We start from the raw sequence: 19,030 nt of genomic DNA, 5'->3' as shown, positions 1-19,030 counted from the left end.
AAATAATTAGGTAAAACGGAAAAGATAACGAGTCAAACATAGCGCAATAAAAGCAGTCAGGGTAATGTCAACAGCTAGCTAAAAGCTAATTTCAACCACTACTTTATCTGGTAAAGATAGAAAACAAAGTTCGTTTATCTGAAGTTATGAGTTCTGGATAAATAACTTTATCGGTTTGATTTAATTTGAAACGCTGTAAACATTTTAAAGGAGTGAGGTTCGGTATGTTTCGGAGAAGCTACCCTGAACTTGCTGTGGTGAGCCACGTGTTAAAAGACGGTAAGTGATTCTGGGGCTGTTCCCTTATTTTCAATGATTTATTATGAATGATAATAAAAGTAATTTACAATAATAAAGAAATACCCAGTATTAGAAATTCAACACAGCTTATTTAGGATATATATAGGTGCTATGATGTTCAGTTTTTAGGGGGTACCAGCAGCGGGGGTAATGAACTGGAAGAATGCTTTAAAAAATTGGAAAAGGAGAGGTATAAATTAATCATCAAAAGTGAAAAATAAATTTTAAAAAGATGATGGAATCAATATATAAAAAGGAAAACATTTAAATAAATTACTAGGATATATCAATAAGGAATTTTGTTGAGAAAAGTAAAATACAGGAAGTAGAACTGATGAGACTGAAGGTAGAACATACCATTTATCTTAATGAGATGCTTTACAGGATTAGGACCAAATGTGAAGGATGTGGAGCAAAAGAAACTAGATATACTCTGCCATATTTACATAAATGCTTGATAAATAAATAAGCATACAATTAATTGCCCCCCCCAAAATACAATAAACAAATAAATGTAGGTAGAAATTAAATTAGTGAGATATAAATATCTTTTATTTAGTTTCTTTATTTATTTGCCTTTGTAATAATGACCTTATTTATTGTCCATTTTAATCTTCAACTTTATTTATTACTTATATTTTTAAGTATTTATGTGCATGATATATTTTTGTCTGTTGTATTCTTCCTTTGTATTTTTTTACCCTATTTATTTCTTCCATGCTATTTATTTCTGCCTGTCGTTTTTACATTTCTGCATGCATTTCTGCCTTATTATGCAAATGAGGAGGGGGTGTGTCTTATAGTCAACTTTTGCCCATTGGTTGGTTAGCATTTTACTGCATCGGCTGAATCTACAGGAGAGGAGAGGCTGAAGCCGAGTCTAAAGTCAGTGGTGGTCACCTCCTGTTATTAATAGTCTCTAGATAATAATAAATTCTTACTTTTTTCATTTAGTGGGGGAATAATAATTAACAGAGTCAGATAAACACAAATCAAATGAAGATTTTGCCAAATAATGCAAAACAAAATCGACATCACAGCGGTCCATAGTTTTTTTTTTTTTTTAAGTAAGCATAAAATCTGTAAATGGGCCATACAGTGATGCTTAGAAGTATAATCTTCTCGCCTCAAATGATCTTAAAACTTACTTTTATTGAACAACAGCAACAGTAAAGAGAACTTGAGTTAAGATTGGTCACCAACCATTTATTAGTTTAATGTATTTTTGAAGGCAATTATTTATATGCTATTAATTGTATGCTGCTGTTTATTTCTGTATTTATTCCTAAAAATGGCAGAGTTGGTCCTCCATACACTCCATCTCTAGTCACAATAATACCTTTTACAACTTTCACATCACATTAAAATATAAATTTATAGGAAGATAACTGATTTACTTTTAAGTTTGTACAGTATTCTTAAAAAAGACTAATAACTTTACATCATAAACTTTATTGTTATCTTAAAGAAATAACATAGAAATCCAGATTTTCTCCTTTTTAAACGAGTGTGAACAAGATTTAATCATCTCTGAAAGCTACCAAATTTTATTTCATTTATTTTAATTATTTAGGTAAATATACCCTATAAACCCCTCGCCTCTGGGCATGTATTTTTCTATTGATACCTATATTTTATTTAATATATATATTAGTTTAATAAACAAAGGAAACCAGGAAAAGATAAACCGATAAGATCATGTCATCTTTTTTATAAAGTTCCTGACAATACACCAAATTTAAATATGGTGATATTGGATAATATCACCATTTTAGCAAATATGCTTAATCTGACATCAGCAGTTCTCTGCTTGTTTTCTCTTCTTCTTCTTCTTTGTTAGATACGCGGATTGCAAACAACTTCTAGGTGCATACAGCCACCTACTGTACATGAGTGTGTAGCTCTATTGTTCCGCCTACTATATTCTATTTATTTATTTTTGTGTTATGTAAAAATAAAAACAATGCTTTATTAATAACCAATTTTTTTTCCCATATCTCCATTTGTCCCTAAAATTCCTTTAATACTTTCCTCATTCTCAATCCGTCAAAACATGATCCACATTTTCTTTCACAACCCTCACATAAGTAAATATTTATCTTCCCTAGTACAATCAAAAACTCATTCAAGTTATGTTTTCTCTCCTTTTGTTTAAAAGGGGCTTTAAACTAAGGGTACCTCCCCCGTTTTTGACCTGGAACAGGAAATGGTATCAATGTGTTTTCTTCCGTCGTCTCTTTATTAGCATCGGAAGCTAAGCTAGCTTATCAGCGCAGACGACAGAGTAACCACATTCTGTTTGCCTGTTGTTTCCCACTGGAACCATTTTGGGATGTGTGAATTTTTTGCACTGGCTCTGACTTTTGATTTATAAAGGATAAAAACCGAGAGCCACTCCGTGTTTCTCCAACAAGGGCTACTCTTTGTTTTCCGCCCTTTAGCGAACACTATAGAAAGAACATGGCGGACGGCGGGCGCTACTACAACGGTAAGAACCACGTTCACCGTCGCATCCAGCTCACATTCTCTCCTCTTCTTACACCTTTCCTTCAGACCGTGAAGACTTTATGGTGAGGAGAGAGGTCACAAGAGCAGATTTCACGGTCTACAGAGGTAACATGTGTCTCAAGGCTCACTGGACAAACTATTATTAATGAATATAAATGTTTAGTCTCTCTAATGGTCTATCTAAGCAATATTCGCTGCTAGAAATATATGCTTGCTATTCTAGCAATTAAATAAAACTTTTAAAGTGAAAATAAAACTAACCACAGCACCGCATTCTAACTTTTGAGCCAGCAGTACCTGTAGTGTATAAAATGGTTAAGCTGTTTAGAGGTTTAATGATATATATGTTGACATTTTGTTTATACATAAGAGAGTGATAGAGCAAATCCAAATATTAGCTTTTCTTTTAGGTTTTCTCAAGTTAGAAGGATTTTGAGACTGATCATAATCAGTTTAGCGAAAGCATACAAAGAAAAAAGCCTTTCTTTGGTATGTGTGCTACAGAATGTGTTAAAATATATTCAGCTTTACTGGACATATATTTTTGTGAATGGATAGTATGACATGTGAGAGGTAAATTAATTTATATGTTTGTTTCTCATAGAAAAAAAACAAGCACAGAAGAGCTAACACAAGTGAGCTGTCAAGTCATTTGAGCCTTTTTATTTATTTTTTTTAATGCAAGGAGAAGTTTATATTCTGTGAGATCAGTGACTGCCCTCCGTATTCTAACTAACTGATGCAACCTTGTCATTCTAACCTTGAGCAGATTCTTAGTCCAATTTAAAAACCGTGGGAGCTCCATAATATTTCTGATATCCGAGTTGTGCTTAACGCTGACAGCTGTTCTATTCCTTCGCAGAGCATGATGACAGAACTGCTCCATTTCCCAGCCGCAAAGGCAGAGGTCACAAGAACCGGTCATTCGACAGAAGGGACCGTCGGCGAGGCGGTCACCCAGGAGGGTTCGGCCCCGGACCTCGGTCCAGGCTGCTTGACGATACAGATGGAGATGTTACTATGAGTGACAGCTCGCAGGACAGCAGCTCACAGAACAGATTGTAAGTTTTTGTTTCTATGTATTGGCTTGGTTCTTTAATGTTTAGGCTAGGCGACTTTTAGGTGGGGTTAAATCTCACGTACAGAGCATTTCAAACATAAAGTTGGACACTGATAAACCTCCTACTGTCACTTGTTGTGAGAGATGTGGAGAATCCTGTGTGACAGAAACATTAGAGTGGTTAGCCAGGCCCAACCTGACTCTCCATGTAGTTTTGACTAATTGAAAGACAGACTGCAGTTAAGGGGTGTTGGCAGCTTCTCTTAGAGCTCATCATTGAAGAACTTCAAATATTTAGGTCAAGTGTTGAGCTTAAAAAAAAACAAGGCAAAAATAATGCATGGTTGTTTATGTGCTCTGTTGAAAATCTATATGATCTCAGTTTCCCTTCTGCACGGTCTCCCTGTTTAACTCAGTGTACAAGAAGGCAAACAATGTCCAGTGGAAGAGGCCCATTATTCTCTGTAATGTTTTATAAAGTTAAAAACATTGAACAATATTACAGTTATTGGTTCCAAAAAGGTTGTGGTGGAATCTGTGGGTTAAACCTTAGACAGAAATCTGGGTTCATTCCAGTCTTGAGTCTTGATCTTTGCCTTGTTTCATCAAAACTTCTCATCTTTACTGTAATACTTGACTGATATCTAAGTCTCAGAATAAGCTCTACCAGTCCAGGTCACTATTCTGTCTCTGATTAATAGGCTCACGTTCTATTAAAGGTCCCATATTAATCTACATGCTGGTGAAGGTTCTCAGTCATCCAGGTCATAGTCATTCTGAAAAAGTTTTAAAAACAATCCACAATCAAACCTTGGACACAAAGTCCAGTGGATTAAAAAAAAAAAAAAAAACTTTTTCAGAACATATTGTTCTACATTTGACAAATAAAAAAATATTAACAAGAAGGCCCCTGGAGCATGATTTTTTTTCGTTTGTGCAGGAAAATTCCTCTCAGATTAGGCAGATGGTCTCTATCGTAAATCTCCTTCAACCCTCCTCTGGACATGCTGTTTTGGCTTTCCATGCCCCTGTCCCCCCGAAAACCACGCCCCCACATCCTGCAACCGTGACAACCAGTCAACATTCTTAAAGATAGTTTAGGAGCACAGGATAATAGATAGGGTGAAGGCCATGGCTACAAACTGCTCTGAACATTTTATGACAGATTAAGGGACATTATTTTCAAACAGAGCATTATTAAGTAGCTAAGAGGTGTAGAAAGGCAGTGAGAATGTTTTTTCTTTTTCATTTCTTCATACCCAGGCTTCAGGGCACATATGACTTACAAAATGTTTATTAAGTGAATATTACGCAATGTGGGACCTTAAAAGAACTATATATATATATATATATATATATATATATATATATATATATATATATATATATAAAATAATTTAAAGGCAAATTCATTATTAGTGGACTGTTAGAAGTGTTGCAGAGTTAGTTTACAAAAAAAATAGCCTCAGTTCCAAACATGTACGTGTGCGTAACATTGTTTAATCTAAAGTGTCGCTTGCTAAACATTATTTTAGGGTTTAGCTGTTTTTAGGCACCAACTCTTGAGCCTTCAATGAAGAGCATTTATAAACGTCGACCCATGATTCTGTAAAAAAAAAAAAAAAAAAAGAAAAATTTTACCTTTGAGTAGAATATTATTAGAAATAAAACAATTTATCTTCCTCAGCACCCCATATGTAAGACCATCTCGGAAGCCAGATGGACGATTTGACAGACGGCAGATGCCAGGTGGAAGAGGAATTCCAGGAGGTGGAGGCAGAAGAGAACGAAGTGTGAGAAACCGGTTAGGCTGGTACAAAGTCACGGTGAGGGAGTTTGCATTAACGTCGATAATAATAACACAGTTGCATTTTTAATCCTTTCAGCAGGGATTACATTTTTCAATTTCTGATTATCAGATACCACATGGAAAAAAGTATGATAAGAAATGGTTGATAACAGCGCTCCAGAACATCTGTCCGGTTCAGTACACACCTGTACAGGTGAGACTAAGCTCTGCCTCATGAACCACCCTTTATAAATCAAACAGAACTGTTTAAACAAAGTTTTTCTCCTTCCCCCTGCCGTTGTAGTACCATGTTGACCATAATAGGGCCCATTTCTATGTGGAAGATTCAGCTGCTGCTGGTGCTTTGCGAAAATGTTCTCACAAGATTACAGACTCAGACGGCTATAAGGTATGTTGTGTTGAGGCAAGTGCAATTACTGATAGCCTATAATAGTCTGCTTATTATTAGTTGGTAGAAAATGCTGATTTTGGCTCACACTTTGATTTAGCTTTGGTTTTAAAGATGCATTTTATCTTAGAACTTTTTCTGTTGGATCTTGATTCTTTTAGGTGGAATTGCACGTCAATCCAAGTAATCCCCCATCCTTCCTGCAGTCAGACCTGAAGCCTGAACAATTAGAGCACCTGAAGGTGAGGTCTAGATTTATTTTTTTATTTCTTTTGTTTTTACATGAAAACATGAACCGAGTATAATCAGAAATGTTATAAAAAGATTGCATATATTAAGCACTGCAAACATGTTAACTGTAATAACGGTGTCAAACTTAGACGCTTATTCCTTATTTTTCTCATTTTAAATTACAGTACATAAAGTTATTGGGGTATTATGATATCTTAACATACTGAATTAGATTTTAGTCAAAGAGGAGTGAACAGATTTTAAAATAATAACATTAAAAAAATATTTCCAGGTATTACAGTATTCTGATAATCAGATAATTTCTTAGAATGTCAAAACAAACCTGTCTTATCCTTTTTCTAAAAACCTCCCAGTTTCCTTTGAGTCTTGCCTGAGGGCATGCATAGTTTCATTAAACCAAGGCTCAGAGAGCTTGTTTTTCTACATGGTTTTAAGAGGAGCTGTAGAGTCCAGAGTATTTGACTACAAGATGATAAATTAAGTAGTAAGAGCATCGACATCAAGATTGCTGCCAGTATGAGGCAAAAAAGGCACTGGCATTGTAACCTCATGGATAAAATAACAAAAGGCAGAGCACGTCTGACGGTGTGCCGGGGACACCGACCCTATCTTTCCAGGAATGGACATGCATCATTTCTTTCATATCTTTATTTTATCTTTGACAGCAATGCATGGCGAAACGTTTTGATGGCTCTCAACAGGCACTTGACTTGAACAACATTCGAACTGATCCAGGTATTTATCCATTTCCTTTATGAGTAAGTTGTGAAGTTGTTGGGCTGCAGAATAGCAGCTTTGTGTTATAATCTAAAAATTTTTCTGTTCTATTGTTCTTGAGTTGTTTGTAGTCAGAAGCCTAAAAGCAACTCTTCAGTGAGCCAATGATGCAAAGTAAACACTGTTTCAGCTTATTTGGCCCATTTTATTTGACAGACTTGGTGTCTCAGAATATTGAAGTCATCCTGAACAGAAAGACAAACATGGAGGCTGTCCTAAAGATCATTGAAGAAAACATTCCTGAGGTAAGGTGCAGGCTGATCATTAGTTCCTGCTGGGAGACGCAGAGATGGGATTAAGGAAATATATCCTTTTAAGATTTCTAATTGTTTTTTATTGTATTTTGTTTTTTTGTCTGTTTCTCATCCAGCTGGCATGTTTGAACCTCAGTAACAACCGTATTCACAAGCTGGATGACCTGGCTGATGTGGTTACCAAAGTACCTAATCTGAAGGCTCTCAACCTTTCTCAAAATGAGGTGAGAAGAGCTGCTGTAGTCAGTAAATAATCTATGCCAAGAGTCCGACAGGTTCTGGAGCCATAATTTGCTCTTTGGACCGTCCACAGTGACTCCTATTACCCAGACCAGGAAAAATATTAACCTCCCTCTGGATATTAAAGGTGTCATAGAATGCAAACCCGAGTTTACCTTGTAATAATTGAATAACGATAGCTCAGTGGATGAAATGGGTTATACAGAGAAGAAACCCCATTGACACCTTCTTTTTCTGCAGATCTCACAATTCTAAACTTCCACCATAAAACGGGCAAATCACGGGGGCCGCCGCTGTCCAGGGTATCGTCACTGGGTCAGTTTCGGTCGCTCCGTCGAGGGTTCCTGGACCAGCCCCAAAGCTCACGGTTCGGTTCTGCTGCTTTGTAGTTGGCCAAATTTCGGACAGTTTTGAAATCCCCCCATTTCCCCCAATTATTCTGCGGAAAAAGAGGATATCTAGTAGGGATGTAAATCACATCCATCATGGCGATTCGATTCAGTGTCGATTTCCTGACCCAACGATTCAATTATTATCGTAACTCAAGAATACACCACGATACGATTCGATTAATCGGTTAATTTATTTCTTTATTTTACACCTTACAGGCTAAACAAAGTTTCAAGTTTGAAAGAAATCAATGAAAGCTGTAATATCGTTATGCATTTTTTTTTTTTTTTAGAAACAACAGCAAATAACAGAAGTAGAAAAGTTGCATCCAAAAATACTGCACATAATCAGTGCAATGAGTGCAATGCAATACCTCGGCTCCAGACGTCCCCACCCCCTTAAGAGACGCTCCGCTGCACCTCTCCCAAATTGTAGCTCACCGCAAACAGTGCAGCAGACAGGACGCCAGCTTGTTTCGTTTTTATGACCGAAATTGCGGAAAACAACTCGTGAAGTTTGACCCGCTAGAAGAGTGAGTTGCGCGAGAACGCTGGGACCCTTTTTCCACCTGGATCTCCGAACTTTTTGGCCTTCGTGTCCCTCCGTCGTCGGACTAAACTCGCCCCCACTTCCTCGCCGCCTCAGCCGTATCTAGACCCACAGAGTGTAGCACAGACCACGCTTCAATATTGAGCATAATTTAAAAATGTCTGTGTCAAGCTCACGGCAACACACTGCTGTAAAAGTATAACCAGGGTGCGAGGTAGGAGGGCAAAATAGGTTTAGCGCCACCGCAGCACGGGAGGGAGAATTACGTCCAGGAGCAAATGGATATAAATAGACCGGAGGAGAAAAAAAACATGAATCAATTCTCTTGCGGACGTGTCGATGCATCGGGTCGTCGGCTGTTGGATCGATGCATCGATACAAAACTATTATTATTTTCACCCCTATTATCTAGTCACTGTATCATATCAACAATTTCTATGTTTCAGTGAGTAAGTGCTTGTTGCTATGATCAGTCTTTGCTCAGCAGCTCGTAAACAAACCAATCAGCGAACAGCTCATCTAAATATTCATGAGCATACCATAAAAGGAAGAAAATCTATTGTTTCATTCCTTTTTGTTTTTATTGTTTCATTCTATGGGCTTTTAACCAGGTCTGCATTAGGGTGCATAGAACAGCAAATATGCCATTTTCAGCCCAACCACTGTTACATACCCTATTTAGAGACCTTAATGACCAGCACCAGATACCCTATATAATCATTTAGAAATGAGTTTTGACGTTTTCAGCTCTAAATTAGTTTGTTTTGGTTGAACTTAGAGTAAAAATAGCTCTTTGGACTGTAAAGCATGCAGACCACTGATATAGTGTCATCTAGTTAATCTTTTAATCAGATATAGTGTCATCTAGTTAATCTTTTAATCACCTGAAAGTTTTTCTCTGTAAAAACCAGAGTTTAATGCAATTCATGTTGATTTTGTGCAATAGATCAATAGAAAGTAGTTAATAATTGTGTAAGCAAGGGTTTGTCAATTTGATGAATCTATCAACCGTCAACTTTAGACCCAGCCATTTTATTTCCTTAATTTTTTTTTGTTTCGTTTTTGGGCCTACGGGGTAAAAATGAAGCCCACAACAAAACAAAAAAAAAAAAGAAAACCTAATGCTGTTTTTAATGGTACACCCCAAGTCCTTCCAGCTTTTTTTTTTGTTTTTTTTTTTTTTACGTTTGTTCACAGGCTGTCTGTCCGTCTTTTACAGATTTGATTTTTAAGGCAGTGAATGCAAAATTAAACTATAAAAAAATGAAAAAAAAAGGATAATTTTCTCCTCCAGTAAAGCTGTACACTTTCCATAAAAAAAAAAGAAAAAAATCTTAATTGGAAAAGGGAAACTATTCCCACTAGATGAAACTTTTTTTGACAAGCATGTTTTCCTATTAGATTTTATGAGTGTCCTGGGTGGTTAACAGTATTACCAGCGGTGATCTTAGGGCTTGTCTTTGTCCACAAAGTCACCTATATTATCCATTGCCATGTGTTGGACCGACAAATATTGGTTGGAAATACTATGATACGATTTAAATCTGCCGCCTCTAACAAAACCTGTTTGTTTTTGGTGTGAATGTTTTAGCTGAAAACAGATCGAGAGCTGGATAAACTAAAAGGCCTGAAGCTTGTGGAGCTGTGGCTGAGCAATAACCCTCTGTGTGACCACTTCAAGGATCAGCCTGCATACATAAGGTCAGTCCATGATGCGTGGGGGGTGGGATAACAGTTGGGTTTACAGGGGAATAGCAACATGTAGGTGACTGAATGTAATCAGGGAGGCTAACCTGTCAATACAGAGTGAGAAACAGCTTGTTTGATAAAGATTTTCAGGAAGTCCAGTGTTTTGATAATGACCTCTAGCTCTACATAATAGGGCAGGATGATACAGAAAAAAGCATATCGATTAAAAAAAATGCATATTGATCGATATATAATTATCTAAAAAAAATAAAAATAAATATTTTAAGTGCAGCTCTCACCATTTTAGGATATTGCAAAATGATTTACTTTTCCAGACAAATCTTCATTTAACCAACTTTTTAAATCATAACATATATTGTTGTTAAATTATCTTCCAGCCCTACTACATAACAGGCTAAAGTTGGGGTTTAACCTGCTGATATTAACTACATTTTTTTTTTTCTGTGTTAGTAAAAGCAAGAAAAAGACTTTTACTAGTTGTTCTTTTGAAGTAATTTTCTGGCTGCTGTATATACTTGAGTATCTCCTTCCAACTAGAATCTGACGCCTGGTGACCTAAAGGATAGATGAACAAGTCAGATAATAAGATTATTTCCAAAGCTCTAATGACATAGTGTTTGTACTCATCCAAGTGAACATAAAGCAGCCTTAATACGTGCAGAAATGTTCATCTGATCTGCATTAATTAGTAAAAAGTATATTTGTTTCATAAAGACATGTTTTCCTTTCTCACTTAAAGCTAAACATTCCTCACTTCCATACGTTGCCGAGAGGACTTCAAAATAATCTTTTGCTTCTTTCAGTTTGCTGAAACCCATTTCACTCTGAGCGTTCAGCCTCTTTCTGCCACTGTTAGTGTCACTTTGAGGCTTCTTCAGCTTTGGTGATGTGTTTATGGTTCTCTGTGATGCTCTATCCAGCACTCCCCTGCTGTCATTCTTATTAGTCTTCCCCTCATCTGTTGCAAAGCACACAACCGTAATTACAAATCCTATTTAACTAAACAAAGAGTGAGTGAAACAAACAGAAAGTGTTTTATGCATTGAAATCGTTTAAGCTACAGCACTGTTTGCATGTGCTGTCTTGGAAAGAGAAACCCATTGCCAACCTTGAAAGATGTTTGGAGGAAGCAAAGAAATTCTGCAGCCCTTTTCTCCCCTCCCCTCACAGCATCAGTGCCCTATCGGCCCCTGTCTCAGACGAGTATGGAAGGCTGGATAGCCAATGACGGGTAAGATCCCACCTTCAAACCTCGGGACAACCTAAGGCAGGCACAGTCACGATTACTCGGCCTTAGTCCCCGTGAGCTCAGGCTCACCGAAAGCAAGGAGAGACGACACCGAAGAGTTGGGACTTTACAGGCATGGCCGTTTGGGCAGAGGCGGAGCGGGATTTATCAAGATCAGTGATCCATGTGAAGAGAGCAAAGAGAAAACCAATTAGTCTCTTCCAATATTTCTGATCTCATGGCCTGAAACGGCCCCTGCTTTACAGAGCAGTAAATGGAAACGCTGGCATTAGCCTTCAAAGGCCTCTAAAAGAAATGGATTCTGAACAGAGATGAAATGGCAAATGAGATGGCAAATGGCAAAAAAAAGAAAAACCTGAAGCTAGGTTTTCAAGGGCTGCAAACGGCACAAAAAACACTGATAAGCAAATGGTGCTGAAGTTAACACTCTAGTTGTTAACCAAGCCACTCGACGAACAGGGGTTTAGGGGGGGCTTGATCCCAAATTAATAGAAACGCTTTAAACTGTGCTAAAACCTTTGAGCCTGTGCAGAAGGGGAAACTAAAAGATGAGTGGTGGGACTGCTGGATCCGGCTCCCTCTGAGACTAGCTCTCCTCTTTCTCAGCTCTGTCCTGAGTTCATCTTTCTCTGCTGCTGGTTGCTTAGTAACGGATGTGATCAGTAAACGCTGACTCTGAATATTGGGCCCCATTGTGAAAGTCTTTATGTGAAATTGACCATATATTTTTTTACCTAGACTCATCTCTTCCTCAACATCTTGGCGAGAGGTTTTGTGGGGGGGAGTTAACACAAAACTGGCGGTAACCCACCTCTCTCCCAGCCACGCATAACCTCTTTGTTTTACTAACATAGATGTGTATCCTGGTTTTCAGCTCAGTCTTGTAGCTGGTGGCCTGTTTGTATGTGTATACTCCTAGAAAAGTGTGCTTGTATTGCTCTCCCATGTCAGATCATTGTATTTCACCAATATGGGGGGAGAGGGTGAGTATACTGCTGGTAAGTACACTCTGGGGTGGGAGAAGGGTGCACAGCCTTAAACTGGAGGATCAGGGCGTGGAAGATAGTGATTCAGTAGATTTACTCATATATTTGGAGGAAACCTCTCACGTCAGTAGGGTACTCACTTATGAATCTCTGTGAAGATCTTTAAAGGAAAGAAACCATTCTACAACTAAATAGAAATCGGTAGAGCAGCTGGGGGTCTTGTCTGTAATATTTGTGTGTTTTGGGTAGTATTGGATGATAACCTAGTTGCTTTTTTTTTCTCTACCAGTGCCGTGCGGCAGAGATTCCCCCGGCTCCTTAAACTGGTAGGTCCACGTGCTTTTTTTCCCCCCCATCTTCTCCCTCATTGCCTGTTTCTCATCCTCATTGCATTGTAGTTACACTGGTGGCCACTTGAAAATGAATGCAACTTGACAAACGTGGAATGTTTTGGCTGTAAACCTATTTTATTCTACCCCAGCACCATGTAGTTATACACATTTCTCTCACAGCTCTGCAAACCTCCATCTATTTTAGTGGAGTTATATTTGATACACCATGTTTAGGGTGAGCAGAAACCATATGACTAATAGGTAGAGTGTATATATGCTTGGTAGGGCCCTGTGTCAATACCTTCTAGATCCATGTTTAGCTGCAATGCTTTGCTGTGTCCTCTACATGCTTTGGGACAAATGACTAATAGTTCACCAGTCAACAATCTCCCAACTGAACTTTGTTCATTTTTGTTTTTGTTTATTTTTTATCTGGAAAACCTATTCTTTTCCTTCCATGGCAGAAGTGTGCTTCTTGGTATATAAAGTTAAACTGCATAAAACATTTTTGGTAAAACTGCCTTAGAGAAGGTTTTTGTATGCATGCAGATTGGTGACCAGTCGCCTGGTGTTTTATCAGTCTAACAACCGTGTATCTGTGTGGTTTCCTGGCAGGATGGCTGTGACCTCCCACCACCCATTGGATTCGATGTTGAAACTCCCACTGCAATCCCTCCCTCCAAGGTTCGCCTGTTAGTCCAGCACTCAGAACATTGCATTGTTTTCTCCTGCAGTAGATGCTCTACTTCATATCTTCTCTAATTAATATTAAGGCTTTAGTCAAGCATTGTTGTTGATTAGGCTTCCTATTTAGCCTAAATACTGCCTTGCATTTGTTTGTTTAGGGAAGCTGCTTTGGATCAGATGAAATCAAGGCTCTCATCCTACGGTTTCTGCAGCAGTAAGTTCTAAATGTTATCCATTAGAGATATAATTAAGAAAAAAAAACAAAGACCCTCCTTCCTACTTGTAACTCTGTCTCACCTGCAGCATCATGAGGAAAACCTAACATGTGACTGTGTTGCAGGTACTACAGTATTTATGACTCTGGGGACAGACAGCCCCTGCTAGATGCTTATCATGATGGAGCCTCTTTATCGATCACAACACCTTACACCTCCCAGAACCCCTCCAGGTAGGAGAGCAACACAACATTAAACCTTTTTTTAATGCTGCTTAAATATTAGTCTCATTGGCTGTTTTTTCTTGTCTGATTGCTGATGTTTAGAAGCAGTCTGGGGGAATACTACAAAGACAGTAGAAACCTGAAGAGGATCAAAGACTCCAGTGAGTTACAGTTGTTTATCTTTTGTATTGTCTGATATAAAGACTTTTTTTTTTTAACATGTTTTATGTCTCTTTTAGCAATGAGATTTAGGCTGCTGAAGCACACCCGGCTGAATGTTGTGGCATTCCTCAACGAGCTGCCAAAAACACAACACGACATTGCCTCTTTTACAGTGGATGTAAACACCTACACTGTGAGTTAATGCTTATTCCAGAACCCTTCCAACCACTTTACAATAGATGGCTGATAAATAGGATTTAGATTTGCTGTTAATTCATCTCTAAAAACTTTATAGCTCATTCAAAGGTGTTTATTATTAATTTACTAATGTTCAGGTTTTATTATTTACTCTGTTAATATTCAACATTTCAGATTGTTACTACTTTGTTACCACATTTAACATTTGTAAACACTTTTAGCTTGTAAAATATGTTGAATGCATAATAGACTTTTATGAATAACATAAATTGCTTACATAGTAATTAACATCTGTAAATAATTTATTAGCCGCCTATAAAGAGAGGCTTGTTGTAAAGGGGTACCCCATTTCATATGCTTGATTCTTTTCATTTGTTACTTGTGATAAAACTGCAACACTATTATCCTTTACAGAATACACTACTCTCTTTCACCGTGAGTGGAGTCTTTAAAGAAGGTAATGCCGAAGTCACTGAATATTACATTTTAATGCATCATGAAAATCGGTGCTGAGTTAGCCTTTGTGCTTTCAGTTGTTGTTGATGGAAAGTCCAGAGAATCTACGATGGCCTTCTCCCGGGTCTTCATCACAGTACCAGCAGGAAATTCTGGGTGAGCTTAGAAAACATTGATCCATAGGTTTTAGATTTTTGTGTAAAAGGGAACATTATTTTTGTAAATAAGTGATATTAAACACTGAACATCATCTTTGTTTTTGTTTTCAGTCTGTGCATTGTCAATGATCAGCTTTTCATCCGAATGGCGACAACAGAGGAGATCCGCAAAGCTTTTGTGGCTCCAGCCCCGACTCCATCATCCAGCCCCGTCCCAACCCTCACAGCACCACAGCAAGAGATGCTTACAGCCTTCTCACTAAAGTCTGGCATGAATCTGGAATGGTCACAAAAGTGGGTCTTATTAAAAAAAAAAAAAAAAGTACCTCTGAAAATATGTTTCTCTAAAGGATCTACTAAACATTAAAAAAATTGTTCTACAGGTGTCTGCAGGACAACGAGTGGGATTTCAACAGGGCAGCACAGATTTTCACACAGTTGAAGGTAACGATTCACAACAATTTTCCTTATTTAAAAGTGATGGCATGGTGAAAAAGTTCAAAAGCCTTAAAATGCCTCTCTCCTCTCCACAGGCGGAAGGCAAAATCCCAGATGTAGCCTTCATAAAATAAGGAGTTCCAGTGAAACGTCTGAAATAAAATCAGCTGTAATTTTATTTAATGCCTCTGTTTTCTTTATTGTTCACATCACAATTAGGAGTACTTGTGTTAACTGTTTTACCAGCTAAATGGGAACTTTGTCCTGAAGACTGATAATTAAGCTGTTTTTGTTGTCATTGCAATGTTACTTGATAGTCATTTGTGTAGACACCAGTGAAAATGTTCATTTAAATTTGTTAATCTGTATTTCTTGTACGTTAAACAATAAAATATATTTTGACAAGCGATCTACATTTTAGTTTTCATATTAAAGGGTAAAATCATTGGAAATAAATGTAATGTAATTCACGTTTTATTGATGGGAACATTGCAAGTGTGCATAAAAGTAAAAAAAAAAAAAAAAAAAAGGTTTAAAAAAGAATGTTGAATTAAGATACTTGTATAGTAAATGGCCTGTACTTGTATGGCGCTTTTTCAACTCAGGAGATTTGTAGTGCTTTACACAACATTCAGTCATTCACGCACTGATGGTGTCCTGGGCCTCACTGACAGAAGTAAGGCTGCCATACATTGGCCCTCTGACCACCATCATTAGGCAATGCAGGTGAAGTGTCTTGCCCAAGGACAGGACACGACCCTGCAATTTCAGGGCAAACTCCTACATCCCACGCCACTGTCGCCCTGTATATGGAAGTTGTAAAAAAAAAATAAAAATTTCCATGCATTTTTTGCATATTATTTTACCATATCTTAATATTGAAGGTATCAACACTTGACTAAGAATTTACAAAGAAAACTAAATGTATGATATGGACATTTTCAAATGGCTATTAACCCTTTATAGGGCAAGTTAGCGTTTTTGATCACTTGCATAACCCTTACAAAGGGAGTCCCAGCCGTCCCTCAGTGAAGTCTAGGTACACAAGATCTTTATCCAGCCATTCAGTAGAGATACTGCTACATGGCTGTACATCTTATTTTGATATTTGACCAATTAGATGAGCCCTTGAATTATATATTACCTACCAGAGTTGGGGAAAAAGTTAGGTCAAAATAAAAAAAAGCTAATTGGAAAGTTAAAAAGTAAAGTAGAAAAGTTGATAAGCGTAGTTAACAGTTATATTTTGCTTAAAAACTAAAAATGTAAGTACCAGTATCAGCATTAATCCCTCTAAGGTTATGTTTTACAAAAAATTTGATTCTTTCACTGAGTGTTTTTTAGAAGCACTTTATTTTTCTTAATATATTATATATTCGACCAAGTTGCCGTTTCTTATTACATTGACATTGATTTTTGCCATCAAAATATCCAGATTTTTTTTAATGTTACAAAGGTAATAAGGTCGTGTCCTGGATTCCAGTAACACTATTGGCTTGAAATTTTGATTTTCAAAAGATTTCACAGAGTATCCTCTAAAGGGTTAATGGGGAAAAACCTGGCTACCAGAAAGCTAAGTATTGAAAGTCTGATCATTCTTTTTCATAACATTGATGGAAATCAGAAATCGCCCTGAGTAACATGGCGCCTGTCATGGCCTCTCCCTTCTTCCGGGTTTTGTTATCGTCACGGTGATGCGCTACGTCGCGACGCTTTACCGTTCCATCAGTTGGCGTACGATAACAATAAACAACCCCCGAGACAAGAGAGACGCAGGAACCAGACTTCAGGCTGGAATTCGACAGAAACCAAACCGAACTATGAGCTCAGGGAGCCTCGCTCGGTCGGACTGAGTCCTCTTCACGGAGCGGGGAGCCTCGCTGGCCCTGACACAGCGGATTTGGTAGTTTTTTTTAGCTCTGGGGTAGAAGTGGACTTACTGTTTGTCCCCTTCCTTAGCTCTCTGTAGCTAGCGCAGGCTCATTCCTTGTTCCTGAACACTTAGTTTCAGTTTGTTATGCAGTTTCCAGAGGACTGTATCCGCACTCGTTCTCCGCCACCTCTCTGCTCCCTCTCCCCTCTATCTCTGGCCCTATGTCTCGCTGGCTTTTCCCCTGGTCGGGCTCAATCAAGAAGCGGGCCTGTCGGTACCTTCTGCAGCACTACCTCGGTCACTTTCTGCAGGAGCGGCTGAGCCTGGACCAGCTCAGCTTGGACCTGTACAACGGCAGCGGTGACATCAAAAATATCAACCTCGATGTTTGGGTAAGTTCACGCGAGGTAGCACCGGGCGGCTGCTGTTATTGTGGGAACCTGACTGTTTCGCAACTACACTGAGTTCAACAACAATCTCCAGCGTCATGTTTTTGGCCTAGCTCCTCTTTCTTCGAGGAAGAAACTCATTTTCTCCCTTCAGGATGTATGACACATGACACGTGCTTCTTCCCTTGATATACATATCAATAACTGCTTTATCCAATCTAAGGATGCATTTCTTTCTCATGTTTCTTAACTCATGCTTATTTTTTTTCTCTATTTGACCTTCTTGCAGGCAGTCAATGAGCTCCTGGAGTCTCTTGGGGCTCCTCTGGAGATCGTGGATGGCTTTGTGGGAAGCATACAGGTGACCATTCCCTGGCAGGCTCTCCTGACTGATCATTGCACCCTGGAGGTTTCTGGTCTTCAAATAACATGTCGACCCAAATACAGAACCAGTAAGTTCATTTGAAAAGCAGATTTACTCACTCAGATCCAACTGGACCTCTGGAGCTGAAGGTTTGGCATTGATGGAATAAATTCACACATTATGTTTACACAGAAGCGTAGCCAGTAATGTTTTATAAGGGTGGCCAGGCAATAAACAATGTACACTGTGGGGTGGTCCAAAGCGGATAGGCACCAGAACCTCAGGGTCAATCTACACTGTTCCAACAGCAAAATTAACGAACAAAACATCTATATTTTCTAAATAAAGACAAACTATACTTTCCTACAGCTTTTGCTAACAAATGCATGCATATATTTAAACATCCGTAATCTCTAGATAGAATGTATAGTGGATAAAACTCAGTTTTGAGTTCTGGGGCGTAAATCTTTTCCATTGTCATTACTTACCTACTTGTATCAATAATCAATATTTACAAGCACTAATGTCTACAATAAGTTGATTATTAAGTTTTTATTAAAATTGTTATTTATCTTTGATTTCACTGAAGACTCCTAGATGACTTGAAGAGACACATCATTTTCTCTTTACCCCATATAACACAAAATCTAGTTATGAAACGAGCACAAATTCTGTACTTGATGTTAGTATATTGTTGTGTATACTTAACAACAAAAAATAAAAAGTTTTGAATATTCCACTTGAGAGTATTACTGCTGCTACCATCTATATTAGAGGGAAATAAATGGTAGGGGTGGCCACAGGGGTGGCCAATGAGTGGCTAAGGGTGGCCATAGCCACCCCTGGCCCCCCATCTAGCTCCGCCCCTGTGTTTACATGAAGTAAAGAAAAACTATGGGTTCAAACTATCTTTGAAAACAAAGTGTGAGATTTTTTTAAAACAGAAAAACAATATACTGACTATTATGGTGCTATTATGGTGCAACGACTGCATTGAATCTATAGTTAGTCAGAAGAAGAAATACATAACAGATTGATATAAGCAGTGATTCAGCTGCTAT

The 19,030-nt window shown here is 38.1% G+C and overlaps 2 protein-coding genes across 3 annotated transcripts in view; both read left to right on the top strand.

Annotated features, from left to right (window-relative positions):
* The first annotated feature begins 209 nt into the window (after positions 1 to 209).
* Positions 210 to 15,748, top strand: nxf1 (nuclear RNA export factor 1). Of its 2 annotated transcripts, XM_015379755.1 has the most exons (22): positions 210 to 279; positions 2,854 to 2,913; positions 3,671 to 3,869; positions 5,556 to 5,694; positions 5,788 to 5,871; positions 5,962 to 6,066; positions 6,228 to 6,308; positions 6,984 to 7,053; positions 7,252 to 7,340; positions 7,466 to 7,573; positions 10,120 to 10,229; positions 12,763 to 12,799; positions 13,421 to 13,489; positions 13,651 to 13,706; positions 13,833 to 13,940; positions 14,034 to 14,092; positions 14,171 to 14,286; positions 14,706 to 14,748; positions 14,825 to 14,903; positions 15,017 to 15,199; positions 15,289 to 15,349; positions 15,439 to 15,748. In XM_015379755.1, exons 1-22 carry the CDS (start codon positions 225 to 227, stop codon positions 15,475 to 15,477), a joined length of 1,950 nt encoding a protein of 649 aa, XP_015235241.1. In that variant the 5' UTR covers positions 210 to 224; the 3' UTR covers positions 15,478 to 15,748. The 2 variants fall into 2 exon arrangements, with proteins under 2 accessions (XP_015235241.1, XP_015235249.1); XM_015379763.1 differs by lacking the exons at positions 210 to 279; positions 2,854 to 2,913 and adding an exon at positions 2,531 to 2,788.
* A 1,338-nt stretch (positions 15,749 to 17,086) lies between these two features.
* atg2a (autophagy related 2A) overlaps positions 17,087 to 19,030 on the top strand; it is a 33,894-nt gene continuing 31,950 nt past the window's right edge. The window contains exons 1-2 of the mRNA XM_015379743.1: positions 17,087 to 17,608; positions 17,895 to 18,057. Coding sequence (XP_015235229.1) covers positions 17,438 to 17,608; positions 17,895 to 18,057 — 334 coding nt within the window. The 5' untranslated portion in view covers positions 17,087 to 17,437. The remainder of the gene's footprint in view (positions 17,609 to 17,894; positions 18,058 to 19,030) is intronic.

This window comes from Cyprinodon variegatus, unplaced genomic scaffold (assembly GCF_000732505.1).
Source record: "Cyprinodon variegatus isolate N-32 unplaced genomic scaffold, C_variegatus-1.0 Scaffold10, whole genome shotgun sequence".
Taxonomy (NCBI): Eukaryota; Metazoa; Chordata; class Actinopteri; order Cyprinodontiformes; family Cyprinodontidae; genus Cyprinodon; species Cyprinodon variegatus.
This window is presented reverse-complemented; position numbering and strand designations above follow the sequence as displayed.